The sequence below is a fragment of the Drosophila erecta genome, unplaced genomic scaffold, assembly GCF_003286155.1.
Source record: "Drosophila erecta strain 14021-0224.00,06,07 unplaced genomic scaffold, DereRS2 tig00000092-arrow-pilon, whole genome shotgun sequence".
In the NCBI taxonomy this organism is placed as follows: domain Eukaryota; kingdom Metazoa; phylum Arthropoda; class Insecta; order Diptera; family Drosophilidae; genus Drosophila; species Drosophila erecta.
The window spans coordinates 6,536,353-6,562,063 of record NW_020825207.1 but is presented as its reverse complement, the minus strand read 5'-3'; the positions used below and the strand labels follow the sequence as shown (position 1 = coordinate 6,562,063).

Here is a 25,711-nt window from a genome sequence, read left to right as displayed (position 1 = left end):
GTGCAATTTGCACATGGATTCGCTGGCTGGCTTAGCCGCAAAAGTGACCCTGGGGAATTAGGTGATTTGGGCGGTGATTTCAGTTGTCCTGGGAGTCCACTCTCCAGTTATAAATGGTTAATATGTATTTGGGCATAGCTTAAAAGTGTAGCAAGCTAATCGGGATTTCAGTGCCCAGAAAACACTAATCTTATTACGCCACTAAACATAATCCTCTAAATCCTCAGGTTGCTGCGCAAAGTCAAAGTAATAAACTCACTATTAAAAGCGGCTTCTGATTCGCTGTGCGAGTTTTTGAAGTACCTGTTTGCCACATAAACTGCTCAAGTTGGGAAACTTTCACTAATTGCACATTGTTCGAGCAAACGGCGTGCAAGGCTCTCCACATTAATTAGCCGCAATGAGAACTTTAACTCATTAATGAGGCTGGCAAACAGAACTTTGGTCAATGGCCGTGGCTTATGTGATACCTGAACGTGGCCCACTTGAAGGACGAGGACGAGGCCGAGGACGAGGGCGCGAAGGACCTTGGCGTCCCGGCTCGTCGCTCCTGTTGACGTACGTGTCAAATTAGCGACGTTTTAACAAGCTCGCCGTGTCCGGTGTCCCGAGTTCCGAGTTCCGAGCTGTGAGCTCCTCCAATGGGGATCTCCGTGCTCCAGACGGGCGAATCAATCACGCGAAAGTGGCCGGCGCAGAAAAGTTTGAGCAACTGCGTCAAATTGCCTACTTTTGTGGGCCCTCCGCATTCCGCATTCCACAGTCCGCATCCTGCCCCTGCGTTTTCCCATTTTCCCATTTTTTCCGCGTTCGGTTGGGCAACGCTGATTGCTTTTTCATTGCAGTTTGTCAGCGTTGTCCTCGTTGTTGTCGACAGCGAAGTTTTCCTTTGCTTTCCTGCTACCTGTACTCCCGCTGCTCGCCGCCATTTTCCACCTCAATGGCGGAGGATTCGGAGGAGGAAACATATCGTCAGCAATTAAGCCCGCATTCAAACGTCTGTCTGGGATTTGGGAATCTGGTGCCGCGTAGCTTCCCTCACTTAAATGCGATTTATCAGTTTTTCCTTCTTTTTTTTCGGTTTTTTTCAGTTTTTTTTCCTTTTTTGGTTGCTTTTCCAGCGACTTAAATTTGTGCCATCCTCCGGCTGCCTCAAAAATGCTCCTCGGCCGCCATTTATCATGGGTCTAGCAGCTGTTTTATAGTTTATGACAGGCGAGTCGTGTCTGTGTTACTGCCATATCTTATGTCTTATAGGTACACACATAGAGAGAAGGAACGCCTGTTGTCACAAATGGGGTTTGGATGCCAGTTGGATTTGCCATTTCGGCAATTCGGGCCGTTTGCTTCGTCGGCGGGCGCTCGAGTTCGATAAAACGTTTTACAAATTGATTTATGTGCTTAACATGTTGCCAGCTCAGCGTCTCTCACAATTAGATTTCGCTGGAAAATGCAGAGGAAAAGTTTTCTTTGCCACTTTTTCCCTGGCGCTCCCCATCAATCATCGATAATGTCGATGGGGCGGCCGTCTCCGTCACTTCTTGGCCTTTTCGGCCGCACATTTTCTTTTTTGTTTGTTTTATTAATAAAGCATTTGTTTTCCCATAATGAGCAGCGACAGGCGGCTGTCAGGAGTGGCGAAAAAATCTCTCCCTGGGGAGGATGGGAATGGAACACCAGCCTGATCCCTGCGTCGGCATAAAAAGTGGCAACACTTTGTCAAGTTGTTATTACCAATATTTTATTCCTCTAGTGCGGCTGCTCCCTTTGCGGTCATGATGGATGGGCGGGTTTTTGGGAAGATGGATTTCGGCACCACCAAGTGCAATTTCTCGATTCCTTGAGCGCCGCTCCGCTTTGCAATCGATTGCAATTGGCCGCCTAATGAGGCTGCAAATGGGTTTTTCAGTTTTTCAGTTTCTCGAGTTCTCGAGTTATATAATTCGATTGGGCGGCTTGATGGCGGCTTTTAGGCCGCCGCCCGTCAGAGGCGCAAATTCAATAAAAATATTTACCAGCATTAACATGCGCTGGGCGCATAAAGTGCTCTCCACCCCAAACCCTTGGCAAATAACAAGGACCAAAATCCCAGCCCGCAAACGGGAAAATATTGACAGCAAAATGGCGCGTAAGCATAAATAGCAAAGGAAAAGCGACCCACTCTCAATGCCAATGCCACTGCCACTGCCAATGCCAATGAAATTTGCCACATTTTGCATATGACAGGGGTGGCGCCACAAGGCCACAAGGCGCCTCGCCAAGTGGCAAGAACATCCCCGAAAAATCACACCGAATATTGTCCTCAGCTGAGCGCCATGTGCGGCTGTCGTAAAATGTTTGCCGATTTTTTGGGCGCTTTTTTCGACACAAACTAATGGGCAAAATATTATCACGCGCCATTTTTAAGGCAATTTCACGCATACGCGGTCTAATTTACGATTTTATTGGCTCCGCGGATACTTACATCGCACACTGAGGTAATAGCCAATCGACGAGTACTGAAAGTTGAGGTGCCGGGACGTGCACTTGTACCAGCCGGAGTGTTCACGCCTTATCGATGTGAAGTTGAGGAAACCATCGCCCGTTTGCGGCACCTGCAATGATCGAGAAGTGGGAAATCAGAGCGTGCTGGCACTTCCAGTGGCATCGGGAAATGGGAAATGGGAGCGGGGAGCGGGGAGTGGGAAATGAGTTTGGCTCGTTATGCGTAAACAATTTTTGGTAATTAAGGCAAGGCAAATAGTTTCGCACAAGTTTCTCGGCCTGCACGAAAATCCATTTAAAACTTGCTCCTCAGCCAAAAATCACACAAAAGGCCGAGCTCCGGTGGGCGGCCTACGAATGCACGAGGTCCACGCACCTTACACTGAAAACAAATGCAGTTGCATAAAATGCGGGCGCTAAATGAGGAGCTACAACTTGAGCTGGATATTTTTGGGACTGCTCAACTTTGGTAATAATTGAAGTAAATTCGAATTTGAATTTAGTTGACTGTTTTAAAACTAGTATTTAACTAAAGTACAGCTCCACGAATAGATACGCAGTCTCTCGCCGTGCATCCATTCCTGGAGGCCAACTTACCGGCGTGTCACCATCGTCCTTCTGCCAGCGGGGCGTGCTGGGCGGATTGGAGTCCACGTCGCACTTGAGGCTAACTTCGATGCCCTCGCGGAGTGGATACCCGAAGCCAGGTGTGCGGGAAATGGCGAAGGAGGGCGTGTCTGCAAAGGGACAGATGGTTATTTCGGCTTGACTTTGCTGCAGATTTTGGGAGCTATCAGCGACTAGACTGTGGCAACATCAACAAAATAGTTTTTTAATTAAAAAATGACTCAAAGGGGGTACGAACTGGGGGCAAGAAAGCAAAACTTTTATAATTAAGCTAAATGCAAATGCTAGGCGCAGAGAGTGCTGTCTGTATTGGGTGGAAGGTAAATAAGGATGAGTTAATTGTCACTTGAGTTGTGAGTGAATTTCGTATTTAACTTTCAAATTAAGAAACTCTTGCGACACGCAAAAAATACCTACAACACTTTGCTGCATTTAAATGCAACTCCAACTTAAATCTAATAAAAAACCCTTCAGTTTGGACACCTGCTATTGGCCTCGCTAATTGTCTTGACTGCTTCATTAAATGTCTATTTGGATTACCAGAGATCCAACTGTCAACTAATACGACGTTCGATTCGGATGTACTGAGTTTTACTTAGTTAGCGGCACTGAATTTGTGCTACCACTTTCAGTGTTGCAGCCACAACTCATTCAGGTTCGGCCAAAAGTAATTCGATATGCCATCCAGAATATAACTTCGATTTCAATCCCAAACTGCCAATCACAAATCCATTCAGTGCATGTCAAAAAGCCATCGACAAAATGTAAATGCGAATGTAAATGTAAATAATGGGATCGCCCCGTTCGGGCAGACATGTGCACTTCTATTCAATGCATATTCATAGGCATAAATCAAATGTTTTTTAATTAGTGCTGGCCATTTGGCTGGCCTGGCCGAAATATGCTCCGTGCTATCGACGTATCCAAATTTCCACATATCCACATATCCACATTTCCACATTTCCAAATTTCCAAATGGGCCTGCATTCATTTCAATCTTTTCAACTTTTTGGCGCACCAGTCGCCTTTGTGGCCTTTTGTAACTAATACAATTTGATTAGGCGCCTGGAATGGGTCTCAGATGCCAAGGGACAAATGAAATTTGTTTGTCGGTTGTTTGCCAAACTATTCAATTCGCCTCGCTTCGGCTTCGGCTTTGTATCCAGTTGATATTGTGCGACCAGCAGACAGCAGACAGCAGACAGCCGTCAGACATCATACATATTTATGAATGGGCTGGGAAATGCATACCCTACCCTGCCACTCAATGTGGAGCCGTCCATCAACTGGTCCATCAATTTGTTGACCCAAAGTGCGCACCAGAGAGGCTGGGCGTATTGTTTTCGGGCAAAGTGACAGCAATTACTGCGAAAAATGTGTTTGAAACATACTGGGTACTGTCTGTTTGGAATATGCACACTAGCATCTTCGCAAATTGCTCAAATTGAAAGCAAAATATTGGCCTAAACAGCTCTAATTTAAATGGAAAACCTGAAACTGGAAACCTTTGCGTCCTTCGCTTCAGTTTTTCCGGCTTAAATTGTTCGGCATTTCGTGGAGCCATGATCCCTGTCCGTCGTGTCCTTGATTTGCCTGTCAACTGTCTGCATAAAAATGCGAAAATTAAACGTAGCAGCCATTACAGATACAGATGCAGATACAGACACAGATACAGCTACAGATACCGGTCCGTATACAGATACGGATACAGATACAGATACATGCCAACTGGGATGCGGATACAAATGTCTATGGCCTGGGCCAAATGCTCTCATGTGTATGCATTTTAATTTATACAAGCGCATACGAGAAAAGGGAGCGGGAATAATAAAAGGAAAAACAGGACGAATCAGGACGAACTTGTTCCTTCTTTTGTTGAACCCGGAAAACGTTGCGGTTGTTCTTGTTGCTGCCGTTATTATTGTTTGAGGCCTTGTGCTGTTGTTATTGCGGTTTTTGCAATTTTCATGCCTGGCCAAAGCCAAAGCCCACAAATACACACACAAACACACAAACACACGCACACCCACACCCACACACCTGCACTGAAACATGAAGGACTGTGTGTGGCATGCAAATCCCGCACGGCTTTTCTATATTTTCCAATCATTTTCATGGGCTCTCCACTACCTGGGCATTTGTCAGGGCATTATGCGGCTTCACGGACATTAATAAAGCAAATAACTGTGGTCCTCCCCGGATTCTGGCGCTGATTGAGACCCTCCTCAGGACGAGGACGATGCCCCGATGCCCTGGTGGTCAGAACGTGTGTGCGGCTTTTTGCTGCCAATTAGTGCTAGTCTTCCAATTGTCGCCTCACCTCATCCAGCCTCATCTCATCTCATCTCATCCGATCCGATCCACTATTGGCATTGATTCCCAATTCCATGTCCGGCTGCGTCGCTCTTGCGGTGTCCACAGGACTCCCATCTTTATTTGCCGGTTTTGTTGTGGCTGCCGGTGGCATGCATATCGTCCACCTCAATTGATCACGAAGCGGACTTGGGCGTGTGTCCTTTAAAGTGATTCTATTGTGGTGCGGCGGCAGCCATCTCGGCTGGAATTCGGTACGTGGATGTGATGGCTAACTCAATGTTCATGACATTCACATAGATTGACTGGCTTGTTCACCTTGTACAATTATACACAAATATTATGTAGGGCAACTTGATTGATTCTGTCTTAATGTCTTAATGAAAGATTTAAGTTTTAAGGCCAATAAGCACGGACTGCTGTGGATATGAGCACGGCTGAGTCCTTCGTCCTTTGCCTCGACAGCTTCTTATTTTTTAAGCTAATTGAGAGTCCAGAAATCCACGCGGACCTCGACTTTCCATTAATTCCCATCCTTTTCTGCAGCTTTTGTCGCTTGCATTTCCATTGTACGTAGGCGTCCTTTTCTCAACTGTCGCGCTTTTCCTTACATTTCCCTCGCCCAGTCTCATTGCAATTTGATTGTGCCTTTCTTTTTTGTTCACCGCACTTTTTTCTGCTTTTTCAATTAATATACTTTCACCTTTGCTTTCAGTGACCCCGCTGACTTTTCTCACTGCAGGTGCATAATAATTTTCCCTGTTGTTCATACTTGCCCCAACCAAAGTCGCCCTCAGCCTGGAATTCTGGCCGTAGGTTTGTGGTGTACGTTAACTTTGGCAATTTAACTTTTCAATCAACATTTGCTTTTTGGTTTTCACTTTTATTTACATCACTCCACTCTCGTTTTTGCCCTCCTTAAGGTAATTAAACATGATGGGATACCAAACGCTCTGTTTGGCTTTTATTAAAAAGTTGTTGACCTTGGCATGATGGCTTACTAAAATCATTGCTTTTCTTGTGAATTATTTAAGCCTGAATGGCAAATGGCCTGTATAGATTTTAGTTTGCATAAATAGTTCAAGTTCGCAGTCTAAAAATCTAGAAAGTGTGTTGAAAAACTTTAAGGGGCTGGTATATTTTTAAATAAAAGGAGTCATTAAATGTAGTAAAAGTGTCAACTAAAAACTTGGGACAATCGCGAGCAAACTTTTAGAGCAGGTGGTCAGAGAATATCCAAACTCACATTGCACGTCCAGGAGGAGGGAGGCGTTCTGGCGGATCTTCAGCGTGGGGTGCTCCATGACGCACAGGATCCGGGCGTTATGATGGGCCCTGTAGACCGCCGGTAATCGGGCTTCGCTCTTCGCGCCGCTGTTGATTTTGTAGCCATCTTTGTCGAGCTGCAGGAAGAGGGAAGTCTGATAAAATTCCCATTCAAATTGTATGCTAAACACTGGCAAATTGGGCCAAATGACAGACGGCTATTCGGGCGGCCAATTAGTCAGGGCTGTTATCAGCGCGACATCATTAATTTAAATTAAGGTCCAAGGGCAAGGGCGCCCACCCACCGGCAACCCACCCAGCGAGCACCACCCCCAAGTCCGCCCGCTGCGGCTTCAGCATGGAAATTGTGTTGGCACAGTTTTCAATCAATCATCGGGGGCGCAGTGGATGTGGGCTGGGTTTGTGACCACCCGAACACGCAAATTTGTGGCATTTAGGGTCCGAGCGACAAACACTCTCTCCTCCACAAGACTCGGCCACTGTGTGTTGGTGTGTGTGCGACTGTGTGTGTTTGACAGGTGGAAGTGTGGGTGGACAACGGCGTGTTAGAGTCCTGCACACACACACACACACACACACACACACACACACGCGCGTATAAGCGACTGAACTTCTGCATCGCTCGACCGAAATGTCTGCTTTTCATTATGCTCGAGTGCAAGACAAACAAATTTTGGCACAACCGCAAACTGGGTTCAGTCAGTCGTCCGGAAGAGCCGTTGTTTGAGCCAGGAGCCGCCGCTGTTGGCCACACCTAATGTGTTTGCCGGCCGGCCGGCGATGCTGTGGTTTTTCCACTCCAGCTCCGACCAGCCATTACCAATCCCCGCACTTGTCACTCATCGGGTTCAATGCATTGTGTGCTCGTCTCACCTTCTCGCCCTTGATCTCCTCCAGCTCCAGCACCTCGGCGGACACCTTCTGGGCATGCCGGTCCACGCCCGGACTGAGGAGCACCTCCCAGGTGAGCGTGGGTCGCGGATTGCCGCCCTCGCTGACGCAGGCCAGGTTCAGCTCCGAGTTCTCCTTCACGGGCACGAACAGGTTGCTGGCGTCCAGGCGGCGGGAGTCGATCAGCAAATAAGGCGGCTTGGGTCGATCTAAAGGTGGGAAAGTGGCAAAAGTTCAATTAAACACAAATCTCTTATACCGACGTACTGAAAATATAGCTGCACATTTATTTTAGTCGTACATTTAATAAGATGCTGATAAGATACTGAATAAAAATGCTAGCATTTACTTTTAATTTATTTACCAATAACATTAACAAGACAATGCTTGAAGTTAAGCTTTAGAAGGTAAAATATTGCCATATTTTAAAATTTTGCATGTGAGCTCTTGTTAAGCTAGTGTTAATGATCGTTCTTGGAGAACTGCATTCCTTTAAACTTAAACGTGGCGCCATTTAGCATTGTGAGAACATGACCTTATCTTAATTTCATGACCGCTTGCTGCTTTCTGCTTTCGGTGACGATGGCATGGTCATAAAAGCGAGAAAGCCACGTCTTACCATTTCTGACTTGGCCTCTCCCCGGCTAATTTGGCAAATGGAACGACGACCCCCAATATTTGGCTAAGCTGTTTGGGCCAAGTCGTGACTGGCACAGATGCGCAGGCAGGAAGATGCAGGAGGATACTCACCCAGGACGACCAGCTTGACGGGTCGGGCGTTCTCCGTGTAGCGCCGCGTGTTCTCCGCCTCGCACTGCCACTTGCCGTCGTCCTCGAGCATGACGTTGGTGATGGTTAGGGCGCCATTAGCCTCCTTGATGAAGCGATAGTCGGTGACGCGGGCGGTGCGGTCCATGGCGTGGACCACCTGGAAAAGCAGGAGACGATGGGTGGATAAGTTGGTGCGGCGTTAAAACTAATGTCGTTGGCGGAATTATGCAAAGCGCCTTTGGAAACTTTTAATGCAGCGCTCTTCGCATTAAATGGCCGTAAATTCAGCCATTTAATGCAATTCGCCCCTCAGCTCGCCACTTGGCGGGCGAAACAATTGCATTTAATGTTTTCATATCCATTTATTTACACTTGGGCTTCGCTGGAATTTTATTACATTTCGCTTCAAACACAATACTCGTAATGACAATTAAATGAGGACGATGGACCGCCAGCACCTCCGCCCATGTGTTATCCACTGGTAATGTGGCAACAATGAACTGGCGGCTTAAAAACTGTTGCCAATAGTTGTTGGCCAACTGGCTGCCTCTCTGCCTGTCTGTCTGTCTGCCGACGGGCTTAATGCAAACGGAAATTTATGTGCGCATTCAAATGCTTCAGCCGCATAGCGCGAATAAAAATTATGAGGAATACAAAAACACAAAAATTTATATGCATATATAATAAATATGTGTGGAAATGTTTCGCACGCTTAATGCGTTTAAGTGCCAATTAAATGTCGGGCCAAAAGGAGCGCGGCGAGCAGAGGGCGGCCATAAATGAAACACCATTTTAATTGCATTTGCGAAGAGATTAACTTTTGGGCTCGGATTAAGGCGGTCCGAAACAAACTGGACTGTCTGAGGCGCTTTAAATCACCACGCCGTACACTCCCAGCTCTACAGGGTATCTATGACTCCAATTTTAGCTGCAGGTGCCAGATAAACATTGCATTATAGGTATTTAATGAATCATGGTTACAATTAATGCAGCAATGAGCCATGAATTTTAATTTTAAGCAAAATTAAGTTACGAAAACAGGCCCGAAAAAAGCACCAAAAACCATAGGATACAAAAATCGTAAAAAATCTGTAAACAGAATATTTGTATGGTGCACTTCCGGTTCCGTTGGCGCGTTTCGCCAGTTTTTGTTGCAGCTTACGAATCGTTTGGCGTGTATATTTTTCAAATGCAGTGCAAATATTTATGCGTATATGAATTTCGCTTCCCAAAAGTGGCAATCCCCCCGCAAACCACTCCCCCCCCCCCCCCCCCCCCCCCCCCCCCGCGAATCGATGTGTGCGTGAGGCGACTTCCGGCGCGCATTTGCCGCAGTCGCCGCAACGGCCATTTGCAGAAAATTTATTAACCAACGGCGCATTTGACTGGCAACTGGCAACTGGTAAAATGGCAAACTGGCAAAATGGCATTGGCCAACTGGCGAATGGCAAAGGGGAAACTGAATTTTGCGTGCCTGTGCAGCGGGGCATTCAGTTGGAAATTTATGAGGTCGATGGCGATCCGAGGCTTTTTGGCATCCACTGCATCCACTTCCACTCCAACTGGCGTCCAAGTCCACAGTCCACTGTCCACTGTCCACTGTCCAGTGTCCACTGACCAGGCCTTTGGCACCTGGTCGTGTTGGATTTTTCTGGTTTGGCAGCACGGCCGCCGGACAAAAGCGTTAAATGAGCGTGGCAAATCCTTGTTTACAGCGGCGAGCGTTTGGGCCGGATTACACGCTCGATTGTTTCGGGCCTCCCATTGTTGGCCTCGCCGGCTTCGCTGGCGATCCTCTGGCTGGGATTTCAGTGCTGTTTGCTGTTTTCGGGTAATTATGAATGCAGACGCTTTTGTTATGCCAGGGCGCAAAAACGGGCGGGCTGTGTGTTGTCAGCTGCGTCGATTCGCATAAATTGCTGAATATTTTCAAGTAGCACACACGCATAACTTTGCATAATTTGTGGCCACGTTATCGGTGGACAGTTGAGGGTTCTGTAATTCTCTAATTGCATTGTTGGCCAACTTTTCGGCGATTCGACGATTTACATTTAATTTCTAGCTGCCGACTCCTTTGCATGAATAATGCATGGAAATTTATATTGTGCATTTTTCCCGTCGCTCGTAGAGTAAAAGGGTATGCTAGACTCGTGAAGAGTATGTAACAGGCACAGGGAAGTATAAGTGTATTGCCTTCCACTAGCTGAGTAACGGGTATCTGATAGTCGGGGAACTTGTCTTTAGCTGCAGCATGCACACTCCTTTCATTTAATGGAACATATAATAAATGGCGCTTTTTTGGGGTACACACTTCATTGAGATTCGTTCACAATTAGCTTCATTCTGCTGCTGCTGCTGCTGCTGTTGCTGCTGCAGAAGGGGACTTTCCCTCAGCTGCAACCATTCCAAACAGACACTTATTTCCTCCGAGCAAGAACTGCATCCCAAGGAGCAGGGCGAAATGGCTACTTATATCTATCACTGGCTCGGAATTGCAAAAATCTTGTCAGCCAACATTGCTCACTGACTGTCGCGCTATCTGGGCCCCAACCCCTGCTGTTCTCGTCCTGATCCCTCCCCGACCCCCGGCCACTAACTTGAAATTGCTTTCGGCAAATATATTAGCCTCTTGATAATTTTCAACAATAAATTCCTTGGCACTCACACAAGCAGACTCGAGAAGTGGGAGGCAGAGGTCCTGTATCCTGGCATCCTGGATGGGATGAACTCCTTTAGCTGCTATTCCCGCTCGGGGACTCTAATGCATTGTGCAACGCTCTAGAAAGTACAACAAAAGTCGCTCATGTTGCAAGCTGTCAGTGCAACACTTGTCGCATGTCATTGCCGCAGTTGCAATGCAATGGGGTTTGCAGCTGGAGGAGGAGCAGTTCAAATGGGGAAAGTCAATGGGCACATGGAGCTACTGGGGATAATCACGAGATATATATGTGTTCCTGCAGGCCAGGGAACTTAAAGCCTTGGCTCCTATTCAACTTGCTGCACTTTGCTGCGGGGTTTCTTCTGTTCGCTGCCTTGAGGTAATTCTGTATCATTTATTATCGGTTTCTTTTGTAAGTCTTCAGTTTATTTGCCGTAAGTTGTTTTTAATCAGTAATACTTAGCTCTGCTCTATTTTATAAGTCTTAAGCAGCTTTCTTGGTATTTTGCAGATCGGTTTCTTATGTATATGCAACTATCTTCACATAATGTTTCTTATTTATAGTACTCCTCTATTTTTGCTCCTGAAATTCCACTGACGAGTTCATATAATTACCCACAAGTGAAGGGCATTCAGGTGGCGGTGTGCTGACTTTCTGTAATGACTCCCTTCCTGCAACACACATTGTTGCCGCATCACTGTTGTAATTGCCGCAGCCTGCTCGTTACTGTTGTTCCACCACCCATCCAGGATGCCCCACACCCAGCCTCATCCTCATCCGCGTCCTCGTGCTCCTCTTCTTTGGCGCTTACACATGGCTGGCTTTTGTTTTAACACAACTAATACAATTGCACCGCTGGGAAATGTGCTGCGATGGCAGACGAGATACCCTGAATGCGATGGATGCGAGATCCTGCTGCTGCTGCTGCTCCTGCTGCAGTGGCGTTGATTTTATTTGCCATCGGAGCACTCAGCGTTGGAGGAACAGCCGTCGACCAGCGTCGACATTGTAACTAACTTAATAAACTTGTCAAAGGTACAAGGCAGGCGGCGTGTTAGCAACTTAAGCCCCGCTTTCCCGGCTTTTCCACTTTCCCCACTAAGTGCCACCGCATTGTCGCTCATTTTCATTTGGGATTTCTGAGGCTGACTGATTAATTTGTCGGCTTGATGTGATTTACGCTCTCAGTTGCACTTGCAACTTCCAGGCTTCGGGACTCCGGGACTCTGGGGCACCGAGCAACCAGCCACTAGCCCATTAATGCTGCGTCTTAAGTTCGCCCCTAATTGACTAATGGAGGCTTATCGGTGCACGGCTGGCCGGGATTCGTGCCAGCCAAGCGGGTTTGTTGACCTTAAACCTGAGACCGAGCCATAAATAAGCTTGCCAGGGCCACAAAGTGTGCAACAAGGCGGCTGCTGCCATAAAACTCCTATTTCCGTTGACTCTGTTGCCTGGGCTAAGGTTTATGTCTGGCAATTGTCGCAGGGTGAAAAATATGGCACTATAAAGCCGACAAATTGCCTGAGAAGACAGCGCGGTTAGGGATACCCTGTACGTGTGCCCCTTCGCAAGGATGTGGCACATTTCTCGCCAAAAAAGAAGGCAGCTACTGCAACACTGCATGCTCGTATAATGCAAATGCAATCGCAGCGCTGACGCGTCTGGGAATCCCGGGTTCAAACTGCTGACAGGCAATTTAGTGGCTTGCAACGGAATATGGCATGCAAATGCAAATAACAACAAGTAGGCAAACAATCGCAGCTTGCGGCTGCAACAATGTTAGCCCGTTTTGCCCACAAGTATGCAACTCTTCGCCACCAGACACGCGTCGAGTTGCGAGTTGCAGTTCGCAGGTTGCAGGGCTCAGGGTGCAGGATGCAGGATGCATGTTGCAAGTGCAGTGGCAGCCAGTCAACTGCCACAGACAACAGCAACACTAGCGGCGCATCAACAACAAACAGCTCCAACACGAGTGCAAAGTGGCATTGCTGCTGCTGCTGCTGCTGCTGCCGTGTTAGTTGCAACTATTATTTGCCCATCAACAACTTGGCCTGCCAGCTTGTTGTATTTACACCTGGCCAGGAGAGTGCCTCGGTTATGGCCCGCACATATTTGCACCTACCAACTTTGCCCTGGAGTGCTCCTGGAGTGCGGATCAGTGCTGTCGATTTGTGGAGCTGGGAGTAGATGTGCTCGTGGTTGAGTGAGTGCTGCCCTAATAAGGCTGATTAGAAAAAGTATGCCTAGGAATCGGATCTTAGGCTTTGTTTCAAGTTAAACGTAGGATTATCAAAGTTAGCTATAGTTCTATATTAGCTGTATTTGATTTGGGATCCTGTAGCTCGTTGGCCTCATGGTTGCATGGTTGTGTACAACAATATTTGCTGGCAGCACCACTGAAGAGCCACTTGTGTTACCACAATTTACCGTCCCTTCTCGGAAAGTATCTCCTGCAGGCACCAATAATTCTGTGCAAAAAGTGTATGGAAACATTCTTAGCACTCGGGCCAACTGTTTTAATTGGATTACGCCGAGAGGTTTGTGCAACTGTTTGCGTTCGCAATTACAACTCAATAACTTTCGGCTTTGATGGCGGCTTAACTTTTACCTCGTGTTTTCAGTTTTACTTTGTTTTTTGTTCATTTTTTTGATATTTTGTGTTTGTCAGAACAAATTGCATTACAGCCATCATTTGTAGCCAAGTTGTGGGCGTTCTGGCATGGCTAAAACTCGTAATTAGAAGCCCTCGTAGCTGCATAATGAGGCAATCGAGCAAAAATGCGGCACTCGAAAGAGGAGCTCTGTGTCGGGCTTTTGACATCAGAAACTATCAAATAATAACGATTATCCTATTTGCATAATGCGGCAGTTAAGCGACAAAGGACCAGAGTCAGAGTCAGACGCAGAGCAAAAGCCCTGCCACTCGAGACGTCTCGGCCAGAATAGGAATAGAGCCAGGAGGAGCCAGCCAGCCAGACAGATAGACAGTGAGACTGTGAGACAGACAGAGGGAAAAACAAAGAATAAAGACGGGAAGTGGGCAAAAGAATGCAGAAGGCTAAGAATGCAATTAAAGTCAGCGCAAGTTGGCAGCTTCTGACAGCTGAGAGGCTCTTCGCAGCAGCTTAAGCTGTAAACGCGGGGTAAACGAGGGGCAAACGAGGGGCAAACTTTGGCAAGGAGCATGCCAACTGTGGCCAACTCACCTGGCCATTCTTGTACCACATGCTGGTGGCAATGTCCAGGTCCACCTCGCACATCAGCTTGATCTCGGAGTGCTGCTCCGCGTAGACGACGGACATTTCCTCCGCCTCGTACGGATTCGGAGGCACTGGTCGCAGGGGCAGGACTCTGGGCTCCAGCGGACCGTCGTCCTCCTCCTCCGCCGCCGCTTCTGCCTCCGCCTCCTCGCGGCTCTTGCGCGCGATTAGGTCACTGGTGCTGGTGCCACTGTCGAACTCCTCCACGTCGTCGATGATGATCACCGGCTCCTTGGGCTTTGGCTGCATGTCCTCCGGCGCTAAGTGGAGCGTGGATCGCGGCCGTTTCGCCTTCGATTCATTGATGAGCGAGCTCCTGGTGGCCGCAGAGCCGGAGCTGTTGGCCTGCACTGTGGTGGCCACCGCGGTGGAGGTGGTCGTGGAGCCTGCCGTCCGCAGCACCGTGTCCAGCTCATCCTCCTCCGTCTCGCGGCGCTGCCTCTGCCTGGCCTCTTGGTGCTGCACAGCATGGTGGGCTTGGTGATGGGGCTTCAGCTGCGTCCGCCACTTGGCCCACTTGGCTTTGGCCTTTTGGCAGTTGCCGGCGCATTTTGCCGGCTTACCACCGCCGCGTTGGTCAACTGCCTCGTCGGCCGGCTCCGCTGATATGCTGGGCCAACTGTGACTGCTGGAGCTGCTCCTCCTGCTGCTGATGACTTCTCGACGCTCGGAGGGCTGTGCCTTCTGCCCGGACTTGGCGTTGATGTTTTGTGGTTGTGTGTAGGTGGTACCTGCAATCGAGAGGCATGCAAGCAGATCGATGGGTTAGAAACACAGTGAAAAAAATCTATTGCTTTGTCGGGTTGGGAAAATAGGCAGAAATATTCTTGAGAGGTGCATGTTTTGATATGACAATTAGTGAGCTACATTCTTGTGTATCGCACACAAGAGGCAGATGCAAATGTCCGGATTTGGTGACTAGTGTGTCTGGAATTGCAGCCGACGAAAAATGATTCGAGGACAACTTATGCCGAGTGGGAATATCAATTACATTGCCTTGCCCCATGTAGAATGCAGGACTCATGCATTTATGTACGAATTTTCGGAGGCCAAGCGGCCAGAAGCATTGATTGAAAAGGCTGAGCTAAGGGAGTCCTTCCTGCGATGCTCCGGCATCCTTTCGAAATGTTTTCTCTATGCATGCAAATCCTGGCCTAATCTCCTGTACTTCCAAAGCTATTTTCATGCCTAACTCTGTGCCCCCAGTTTGTTGCTCTTTGACAACTCTGCTTATTGCCTCCGCCTCCTTCAGCTTCAGCTTCAGATTCAGATTCAGGTTCGGCTTTTCCGCCCGCTCCTGCCACTGGCACTGCTGTTGTTGTTGATAAATTTACACAAGTGTATGACAAGCTTTCAAATGGTAATTAATATTCATCTGAGACGTGCAACGGAGTTGCAGGTGGAGCTCGGCTGCGGCAACTCCCTTAAGCCGAGCGTGTTCTGGGTTCCCGTTCCTGTATTTTGCGATCGGAAAGTCAACTGTAGCCGGCAGCCAGCGGATACACTGAGAGCCCAGATACACCATGTGTATCTAGATAAATTTGGGAGACAACACAGAAGTAAACGATGTTTTTCTTCGCGTGTGGAAATGCCGGGCCAATGTCTGTGGCCAGCTGACAAAAGCAGATCTGGCCCCGGGAATAGTCTGTGAGCCCTCTGCCCGACCCCCCTTTTCAAGTTTCGCCCCACTCCCATGCATTTCTCATTGTCTGGCCGGCGCTTTTGTCTCCAGCCCTTTTCTCGTTTGCTGGGCGTTACTCATCTCCAACTGGGCTGCCTGTTGGCTTTGTGTTTGTAGCTAAATTAAAGTTGTCATTTTTCAAGTGAACGCACAAAAGTGTGCAATGCGCCTAATAAATTTCTGCCTGGCACATCCTGCCATTCGGCCAGCTCCCTTGGGCATAACTAAGGGCGGCTCAGTGGGGTTAGTTATGTACTAGTCGTAACTCCCGCTCACACACACACACACACACACACACACACAGCCGCATATGGGCGCTAAAATGTTTTCACAACAGCTTAAAAGTCGGCTACACTTTTGGCGCGTGTGTGTTTGTTTGCATGCAGCTGCAGTTGTTTGTGCTGTAACTTAAGTTGTAAATGAAGATTGCGTCGGAAACTGCACAGAACTGACGTTGGCTTCGTCTTCGGGCCCCGCCCCGCCAAGCACCGCCCAACGGCCACCGCCCACTAGATGTGCGTGCAAATTTAATGAAGCTGCCACACACACCCGCACACCCTCTTCTGCACTCACACTCTGGCAAACACTCGAGCATGCTCAAGCTTCCAGCTTTTCTGTGGCATACGCTGCACCGCATAAATTTCTGGGCGGGATCGGGCCGGGGAAGTCTGGAGCACTTGGAGTGGGTTGTTTGACAGTTGATAGAACGCCGGTTCTTGACAACAATCAACGAGCCTTCCACACTCTGCTCATTAGCCCGGGGCTGTTTAATTTGGCATCGAAAATAGGTTTAGGAACTTTATCGGATCATAAAAAGCGTGCATTTGTGTTTGATAACTTAAAATGTATAAATATCGATTCCATATAAATCCAATCGAGTTTATACATTTCGATCGAATTGTGGTGGCCGTACTTAAAAATGCAGCCATAAATTAATTGCTTGCCTTGAGGCGATGTCAGCCGCTTAATTGCATTGTTTTTCAAACATTTTGCGGGATAATATTGGTTTTCGATTGCCCTCATAAATCAGGCAGTTTTACGCAATAATTGCAAATAATTTTGTGTAAAAATCGCTCCGCTTTCCAGGCCTTCGCACACATGACAATTATGGCAGTTCAATGGAGCATTACGTGCGGCCTTATCAATATGCAAAAAAGCCGTGTACTTTTATGGACTGACAAAGCCATGGAGCCATGGAGCCATGGAGCTATGGAGTTGTGGAGCTATGGAGCTACGCGCCTAAGGGCGGAACGGACAATCAAGCGCTGACATAATTACGCGTTCGTACGTCGGTCTATATGCATATATGTCGGTCCGATTACTGGCAGATCGGGAGTGTGGAAGGCTGTCACATTTTACTGGCAAAAATTTCATCGATTTTCGCCGCTTTTTGCCCCCGCAGTACCCATGAATTTTTTCACGTTTGCCCAGGCAAACATGCAAATGACATCGAGTTGAGTTTCATTTTGTGGCAGTTGGGTTCTTTTGCACAACATCAACATTAATTTAATGCACTCCAATCCCCGTGTTTGTGTTGTCTTTAATAATATTATTTTTCCGTAAATGGCAATCCGGCCAGCAGGGCTAATTGAGAGGCAAAGGGGTTTACTTTGTAGAATCATAAGTTGTTCCACTGACGTTGGATGCATTGTGCCCAGTCCGTTTCTAATTAGGTGCTGCTCCCATTGCAAATGCCTATTTGCCTTCCAAGTGTTTGCTTTTTCTGCTGGCTGAAGCACTGGCAACAACTGAAAGGTTACTTTCAGGTGCGAAAGCCGAAATGCACTTGCAAATGTTGTCCAAGTACCTTTACTTATATCATTTTCTTGCTAACAACTTGGCAACAGCATAATGCAGTAGTCAGTTATTTAGGGATTGATAGCAATGCGCTTTTTTCTCTCTGTAGCAGTTCTCTTTCCACTTGGCTTACAACCTCGCAACTGGCTCTGAATCACGGCCCAAACATTAAACAATAACTCGACGGGGCAGTCAATACCCTTAGCACAGCTTAACTCGACTTGGTGCGCCTGCATTTGCTCGGCTTTCCTCGGCTTTCCCTCCGCTTTCCCACAATTTCCACCACTGTCAACAGAACGCCCCTCGTTATGCAACACATGTGCGTGTGTGCGGGTGTGCGTGTGTGCGTGTGTGCATGAGAGAGTGAGCCTTGCACAGAGCGTTGATTAGGTTAATGTCCTTAAGGCATAAGAACAGCTGGCAATCTGCCGTCTCCATGACCAGGAGCACCCCTTTCCGCCCCTCCACCCGAATCCTGAGCAGCTTATGGCATTCCCATGCCCACTCCGTGCCAGTGGGAGGTTGGGTGGTTGGCTGGTTGGGTGGTTGGCTGGTTGGGTGGTGCAGTGGTGCAACTTGCACCTGGTGAGACCAAAGAGGCGGCCCAGCTTGCAGTCGCTTGCTTCGTGCATTGTTTAAGTTCCACAACGTCGACAACTTTGCCAACCGCCACTTAATGCAAGCGCCGAGTTCACAGGCAGTGGTCCTGGGCAGCGGGGGGGCCCGGGGAACGGGGGAACGGGGGGCGTGGCACGACTGCACTTTGCCTGGTATGCGGTGGCGGCTTTTGCGGCCAGCCAGCAAACAGCAGGGGCACAAGCATCAGAGCATCAGAGCAACGGAGGCACTGCAGGATCGGTGGCAACTGCATGGGCGAGTTGCATGCACCTCCTCATTACTGCCATTGGCAACTAAAAGGCTTTTAATCGCTCCTGAACGGCCTCACAGAATTATTGTGCGAACCTAGATACTTGCCCGACTTATTCGACGTCGAGAAATCCATTGACATCTTACCACATTCTGCTGGCTTCACTGAATCTGACGTGTTCCTTGATATCAACGGGAATTGCTGAAGTCAGCCAAGCTGCTTGGCTGCCTGAATGGATCAATTTGGCACTTAATTATAATGCACGCTGGCATTAATTGGAAAACTGCGTCTCATAGCTTGGCTAAGCTCTTATCCCTAGGAAACCGAGTCTGAAATGAATGCCCAAAACATTTTGCCAGCTATTTTGGCTACGTGAATGGCTGAGTGGCAGTCAAGTTTTTTACGATTATACATGTGCGACCTGCCGCACAAGTTTGTGGCTATTAGAGGCGGCATGCAGCCTCATTACACAAAGACACACTCGCACACTCACGCAAACGGAAGGCGAGGACAATGTCGGCGACATTTACACAATGTCAACTATGAAGGCAGCTCGGCAAGGCGGTGCAGTTGGCATCCTTTTGGCCAGGTGCGTTGCGCTGCTCTGCAATTGTGTCAAATTAATTGTCAACTGTTGTCGCTGCGCTCTACTTCACTAGCGCCCGTCTCGCTCGGCGGCATGTGGCCCTCTCTTTCTGGCCGCCACACATGCACACATGCACACATGAACATGCAGCATGTTGTGTGCTTTGTGTGGCTGTCTCTGTCGTCTGTTTGATAAATTGCATTTAATGGCTGCCGCCAATTAAGAGCAATTTTTGCTGCCGTTGCTGCTCCGCATTTCTGTTTTCCAGTCCAGTTTTTGCCAGTCCCGTCCAGAGTGTCCCCTTTTATGTTGCCCCTGTTTCGGTTGCAGTTCGGCTGCTGCTCGGCAGTTGCTTTCAATTTGGCCGGGTTGCAGTTTTAAAGTGACACCAGGATCCGAGCCACATCCTGACTTGGCCTGCAGGCGAGCGGGCCTAATAGAAATTGATAGCTGCCCCAGGACCAGTGGATCTCCACGGTGCCACGGTGCCACAAGCCCACTTTCCCACCCAGTTGACCACGTTCGCCGGCCATATTTCTCACTTCAGCACGCGCAGCATTACAAAAATTAGATAAAACATTACTGGTCCTGGTATATTAAATGCGAGGAACTCGTTGGTCGGGTCATTTACCGTCCATAAAAAAGAAAAGCCCTATCTGCCCGTTTCCGCGCGGCCTTTGCCGCTCCTATTTCTGCCATCACGACTTCTCTCGTATTATTTATGTCGCCAGGCGACTCTGCCAAAAAGGTCGGCACTTTGTTCCTTCATCCTTGGCGAGGCTTTATAGTGAGGGCATTCCCTTTTGCTGGCTCGGCCACTGATGCTCCTGGATGCCCTTTTTCTAATCGGAATTCCAAGTAATCAATTTATTACTTTAATGAGAGCTGAGTAAGTCATTTGTAGTAATTCATTTAACTTTCTAAAAATTACATATTGCTGCGGATTTCCAAACGTTTTAAAATGTGACTTAGATTGCAAGTTACAAATATGCCTGTGCTCGAGGAAAATTCTTGAAAATTCGCGCTTGTTTTTAAGCTAAACTGATGTACCGTGCACTGTTTTCCTTCCGCAGTCGGAGCATTCCCACAGTCCGCCAGTGGAGACGAGTCCTGGCGCCACTCGCCTCTGCTGGTCATTAGGCGTAGCATACTTAGCGGCTACGTGCTGTGACCAGCGCCAACCGCAAATTAAGTATACGCCGCGTTGCGCCAGCGCCTGGAAGTATGCTGCAGTTTCGCAGTGGCTGTGCAAACAAATGCTGAGGCAACAAACAGCGAGTGGTGGCGACCCGAAAGCAGCGGAGGGGCGGTCAAAATGCCAGCAATGTCCTGGCGTTGTCTCTCTATGCGAGCAAGAAGTTCCATTTTGTTTGTGCCTCCTTTTGGCTGTTTGTTTGCTCACTCCTGCTCCTGTCGCTCCGCCGTTCGGTGCCCCGCACCCTCCCCACCGAAAGAGCATGAATTAAGCGCCAAAAAATGTGCGCGGCACGTAAATAACTCCACACAGTCGCGTTTTGGGCGTTTTTCGGAGCGAGGTGGCACGTGACCAAATTTCGATGGCAACTTTGTTTGGGGATGCGCTCCCGACTTTATCATGTTTTCATTTCGCGGCGTTGGCTTTTTAATTTGTGCACATTTGATGGTGGACAGACGGGGGCGGAGCGCATTTCCTTTACTATTTTTTACCTCCAGATGTGAGTGCAATTTTTTTCTGTCAGTGCTCTCGTGCTTTTCGTTTTGCGCGGCTGCAGGAGCAAATTAATGCAAATAAAACGGCGAGACGTGCAATAAAATGTTGTTGTTTTTGTTAATTTTAGTTATTGCACAAGTCTGCAGCATAATTTATTTACTTGGGCTTTGACTTTGGCGCTTTTGGTTTGCCGACTATTTTTTCACCATTTTGCCGTGCTGTTTTTATGTGCCGCTGGGAAATGCGCAATTAAAATGATAATTTTCCACAGTGGCACCAGCACCACTACCACCACCACCACCACCACCGCCACCAGAACCACTGTCGTTTTTTGGCTGCAACTGCATTTCGCACGTACAGTGAATTATAACCTGCCGCATAAAAGTATGCTATAATTTAGCGCTTAAATGATGCGTGCTCTGGTGCTCCATAGCTGTGCATAGTTGTTGCCGCACTTTCCCATTTCCCCGCCGAAACCTGGTTGACTTTATTGCATTCCTAGCACTCGACCATTTTTTATGTGCTTTAATTAATTCGCCTGACCGCTGCCCCCAAAGGGCGCAGAAGAGGAAGAGCTGAGCTGGAGGAAACAAAAAGGCAAATCTTATTAACTTTGGCAGACCCCTCTTCCACTGCTCCACTTGCACACAAATCCAATAAGACAGCTGGGGAATGGGTCAGCTCGCAAAAAATTCGCATTCAATAAAAATCAATAATCAAAGGCGAGGGATGAGAATGTGAGCCGCCTGATGAAGAAATAGCCGTAATGCTTTGCTTATTACCTTCCAATTCATTAAACGTGCCGTCCAGCCGACCAGCCACTTGAATCCTTCTTTCGGCCGGAATTTCCCTCCCCCAAATGGCCAGCCCTTTTCACTTTCGCATCGATGTGGAAGTGAAAAAACTGCAAAGGTTTTTTAGCTTTTCCTGAGTGATTGAGGCAGCACATTGTGCGTGTGTGTGCGAGTTTGATTGTCTCTACGGTTCAGTGATTTTTTTGGCTCGGAGGATCAAGGTAAAACAATGAAGAGTTTGTACGGTCTCGTCAAATTTTATTTAGCTAATGTGACAGCAAATGGCTTGTATATGCTTACTGATTGAAAACTTATAAAAAGAGCTAAGTAATAATGTTCGATACAATTGAAATAATTTGTTGTTTGTATTGAGGCGTGAAGCGAAACTATCTTATCGCTTTTTATTGTGCCAGTCAGTGTTGCTTATTTTCCGACCATGTCCTAAAGCTCGCATTTGAATCAATAAATCACTCGAGCTCCCAGTAATTCGTTAGCCCAAGCCCAAAACATCCATTCAGAACTAAAACTAAGCCCAGACAACAATGCCCACGCAGACCCATCCAATTCCGATTTCACTGCCAGGCACATTCAATCATTTTTACACCCTCCAGAGCCGAGTCCTATCAGGCGTAAATAATCAGAAACGTTGGCAAAATAATAAATACAAGTGTGTGTGTGTGTGTCTGGCGCTTCCTCGGCTCCAATGGTTAGTTGTCTACTGACCAATCAGTTGGCATTAATGGCCGGCCAGGCGAGGCACTTAGACTCACTTGAAGTGGCATGAAAAATGATGCAGCCGCTGGCCAACGTCCACCTTTTACCTTCCTCAAGCAACATGAAAATAAATATTAAATAATCATTTATTTTCACAAAAAGCGCTGTACGGTTTATTTTTTCCATTTATTGTTTGCTCTTATGTTTGTTTGCCTCCCCCGCCGCACAACGGTGCGTATGCGCGTTATGCCATGAGAGGTGGAAACGCCTTCCTCTTAACGCCTCAGTGCATTGGCTTTGGGTGAGTATGGCTCCGTGGCCCGGGAACGGGGTCAGCCTGTATGGCCAGCGGCTAAGTTAATGGTTATTGTTCAAGGTGCTTAAGAGGCATTTATGTGATTTAATAAATAACAGATCGCCTTTCGATCTCCGCGCACATTATTGGTTTTCTTTATGCATAATGTTGGGAATTTATTGATTCCGCGCGTTGATTCACATTACACCTTTAAATAGCAACATTTAGCTGCCTTTATAGCACTGGCTTTCGTGCTTACCCATCTATTTGAAAACAAAAAGCTCCAGCATTCCGCAGGATTCCTGGCTCTGTCACTCGAAGCCGCAAAATGCGGAAAATTGTGCTAAATGTTATGCGAAAATGCACAAATTACCGGCAAGGTGAGTGCTGGCGCCGAGTAGCACCGAAAAGTAGGTGCTCGACAAAATAAATTTTAATAAACAGAGCGCATACATCAAACGACAGACAAACGCACACAGCTGCACGCTGCCACACACACTTGTGCACGTAATTGGCGGCAAAACAATTAGTAGCATTTTGCAGTTTACAGTTGCTGCACACACCGTATAACGCTCTAAAATATTTTACACCAAACTGCACGTGAGATACACTGCAAACTAAGGAACGATCTATAACAGAACTATAAAGAAATCTCTATGTAAAAAGTGTGTATTTCCAGTTTCAAATGTACCATAAATGGAATGAGATTTGGCTATTTTTTGAGAAATAATGCAAAGCCTTTGGTTTATGGAAGCCCCATGCTTTTCTTCAGGTGTACGGGCTGCAGGAGCTGCAACAAAAGCTGACGAGCTGACTAAGTGGCAAATGTGATGAGCTTTTGGCCAGCAGCGCAGACAGACAGACAGACAGACAGACAGACAGTCTGAGCTGAAGAACAGGTGGCAGGTGAGCTGCAAGAGCCCGAAAAGCGTTGAAACTTTTGACACACTTGGCAATTGAAATGCATTTGAAGAGCAAAGAAGACCGCCCACTTTCCGTAATAAATTACGGCAATTTAGGGGAAGCGAGAGATACATCGGCATTAGCATACGTGCGCATATTGTTAAAGAGCGAAGCGAGTCGAGTCAAAGGAAGCTGGCAATATGTGTGTCGCAATTTCCGTTTGAAGTGCACTTCCGCACTTCCTGTCAGCCTGCAAATGTCATGCTAAACTGTTAGTCGGAGGGACACTCGCCGGAAAAACCAACTTATAACTGAGAAAGTTACTTTTTGCGACAGCTATATTACTTAAGCTAAGCGATGCTTAGTTATTTTTAAAACTGCACCGAGCATTTTCTCTGAGTGCGTAAAGTTGCAGCTGCTCCGCAAGGTTGACTCGTTGATTGCCTGAGCAAGTTCTGTTAAAAGGAAGGACTCAGCTCAGCGCTGGCTTAATGGAAAAGTCAGTGGGAAGAACGAGTACACGTGTGGCCCACTTATAAAGCAAAGTCAGCTGATTAAAGCTTGAGAGATATTCCAGCGCCTTAGAAAATCGATATAAATATTCTGTCATAAGCCATGGCAAAATAAATTTCAGAGTTTCCGCTTAATTTCGTGTGCTGGCATCCGTTCTCGGATTCAATTTTGTGGGCAAGTTGCAACAGCTGCTTGCAGTTCAAGAATATCAAATTGAATAAAAAGTTTCTCTCTGGCCAAGTGGCCCCTGCGGGCGGAAGTGCCAAGAGTCGGACCACATGGCGAATGCTTGATATTTCGCTTTCGCAAAGCGAGATGACAGCAGCAACTGGCCACTTGAAGTGCAACTGTTGCACATCAAACAGCCATCAAAATGTGCAAACATGATGGAGAGACATCCAAGTGGACACGCCGGCAGTGCCAACGGAAAGATACTAGAAACTAGATACAGATTGCAACTGCGGCTGCAGCAGTCGAGCTGTTTTTCCGTTTTCCGTTTTTTTCCTCTTTCTGTGGAACTTTGAAAAGGTTGGCGGACTCGGTGCTCCAGTATATGAGGCATGTGTGTAAGCCTGAGCACAATCAAGCACACAAACAGACCTGCAGCCTGCCACTCACATCTGAAGTCTGGGACGACGTGGTCGAGATTCGCCATGGGAAACAACTTGATCGGAGCTCGGGGTCCTTGTGCTGACAAAGGACGATAGGGGGTCGCTGAAATTGATCAGCAGCGCCGACACTATTTGCCCACTTAACAGGCGTGTTTCCATTCTCCGTCCAACGGCTTCCTTGCACCTTCGGCCGAAGCCAATCTCATTTCCATTAAATTGGCCTGCGCTGCGCACATGAATCTGCTCCGAATGCGAAAACATAATGGAAATAATTCGCCGAGGAAAGTAATAAAGTGTCGGCCTTGAAAGGGGCCGAGCAAACATGTGTGCACAGGGAGAAATGACAGACTATCATTTATCATATCAACTATTTATGTTTCATATTTCTGCCTAGAATCCAAGTGAAAAGTAGTAATAAAAATAAAAATTAGTTTCAATTCCAGTGTATAGACAGCAAGGAGAAGCGAGAGACTTAATTTTTTGCTATATACATAAGCGGTTTTGCGCAGTGTATACACCAAATGCATATGAACCTGGCTGTCTTGTGTGTGCGCGTGCATGTGTGCGTGTCTCAATGGCGCTTTATAGTTGTGCCGTTGGTCCTCGTATTTGTTTAGTCCGGCATTTTACTTTTACTGTTTATAAGCTGACAAAATTGTTTTTCCCAGCTCTCCGGCAGCTGCCAGTCCGCCGAGGGTCGTGCGCCGTAAACGGGCCAACGCTGCGGCTACGTAATAAAACGAGGGAGCCGCAAACAATAATTGGCCATGGCTCGTTTCGGGTGGGGAATTTTGATGGCCTTGTCTTGTCACTGAGGCGAAATTAGTTGCCAGTTGGGCGGCCCGATCGCCGAAGGCGGGTGCAACCCGCTTTTCCCATTTCCCTTCCGCCTTCTGCTTTTCCTTGCTCTGATGCGATTCCATGCAGTTGGCTGCGAATCGCTGGCCAGCGATGATTCCATTT

General features: G+C 47.6%; 1 protein-coding gene across 1 annotated transcript in view; it reads right to left on the bottom strand.

Moving 5' to 3' along the window:
* Positions 1-25,711, bottom strand: part of LOC6549509 (irregular chiasm C-roughest protein) — a 121,336-nt gene that overhangs the window by 18,070 nt on the left and 77,555 nt on the right. The window contains exons 3-8 of the mRNA XM_001975695.3: positions 14,243-15,027; positions 8,353-8,530; positions 7,585-7,811; positions 6,671-6,827; positions 3,082-3,221; positions 2,465-2,594 (exon numbers count right to left, since the gene is read on the bottom strand). Of these exons, the coding sequence (XP_001975731.3) occupies positions 2,465-2,594; positions 3,082-3,221; positions 6,671-6,827; positions 7,585-7,811; positions 8,353-8,530; positions 14,243-15,027 (1,617 nt within the window). The remainder of the gene's footprint in view (positions 1-2,464; positions 2,595-3,081; positions 3,222-6,670; positions 6,828-7,584; positions 7,812-8,352; positions 8,531-14,242; positions 15,028-25,711) is intronic.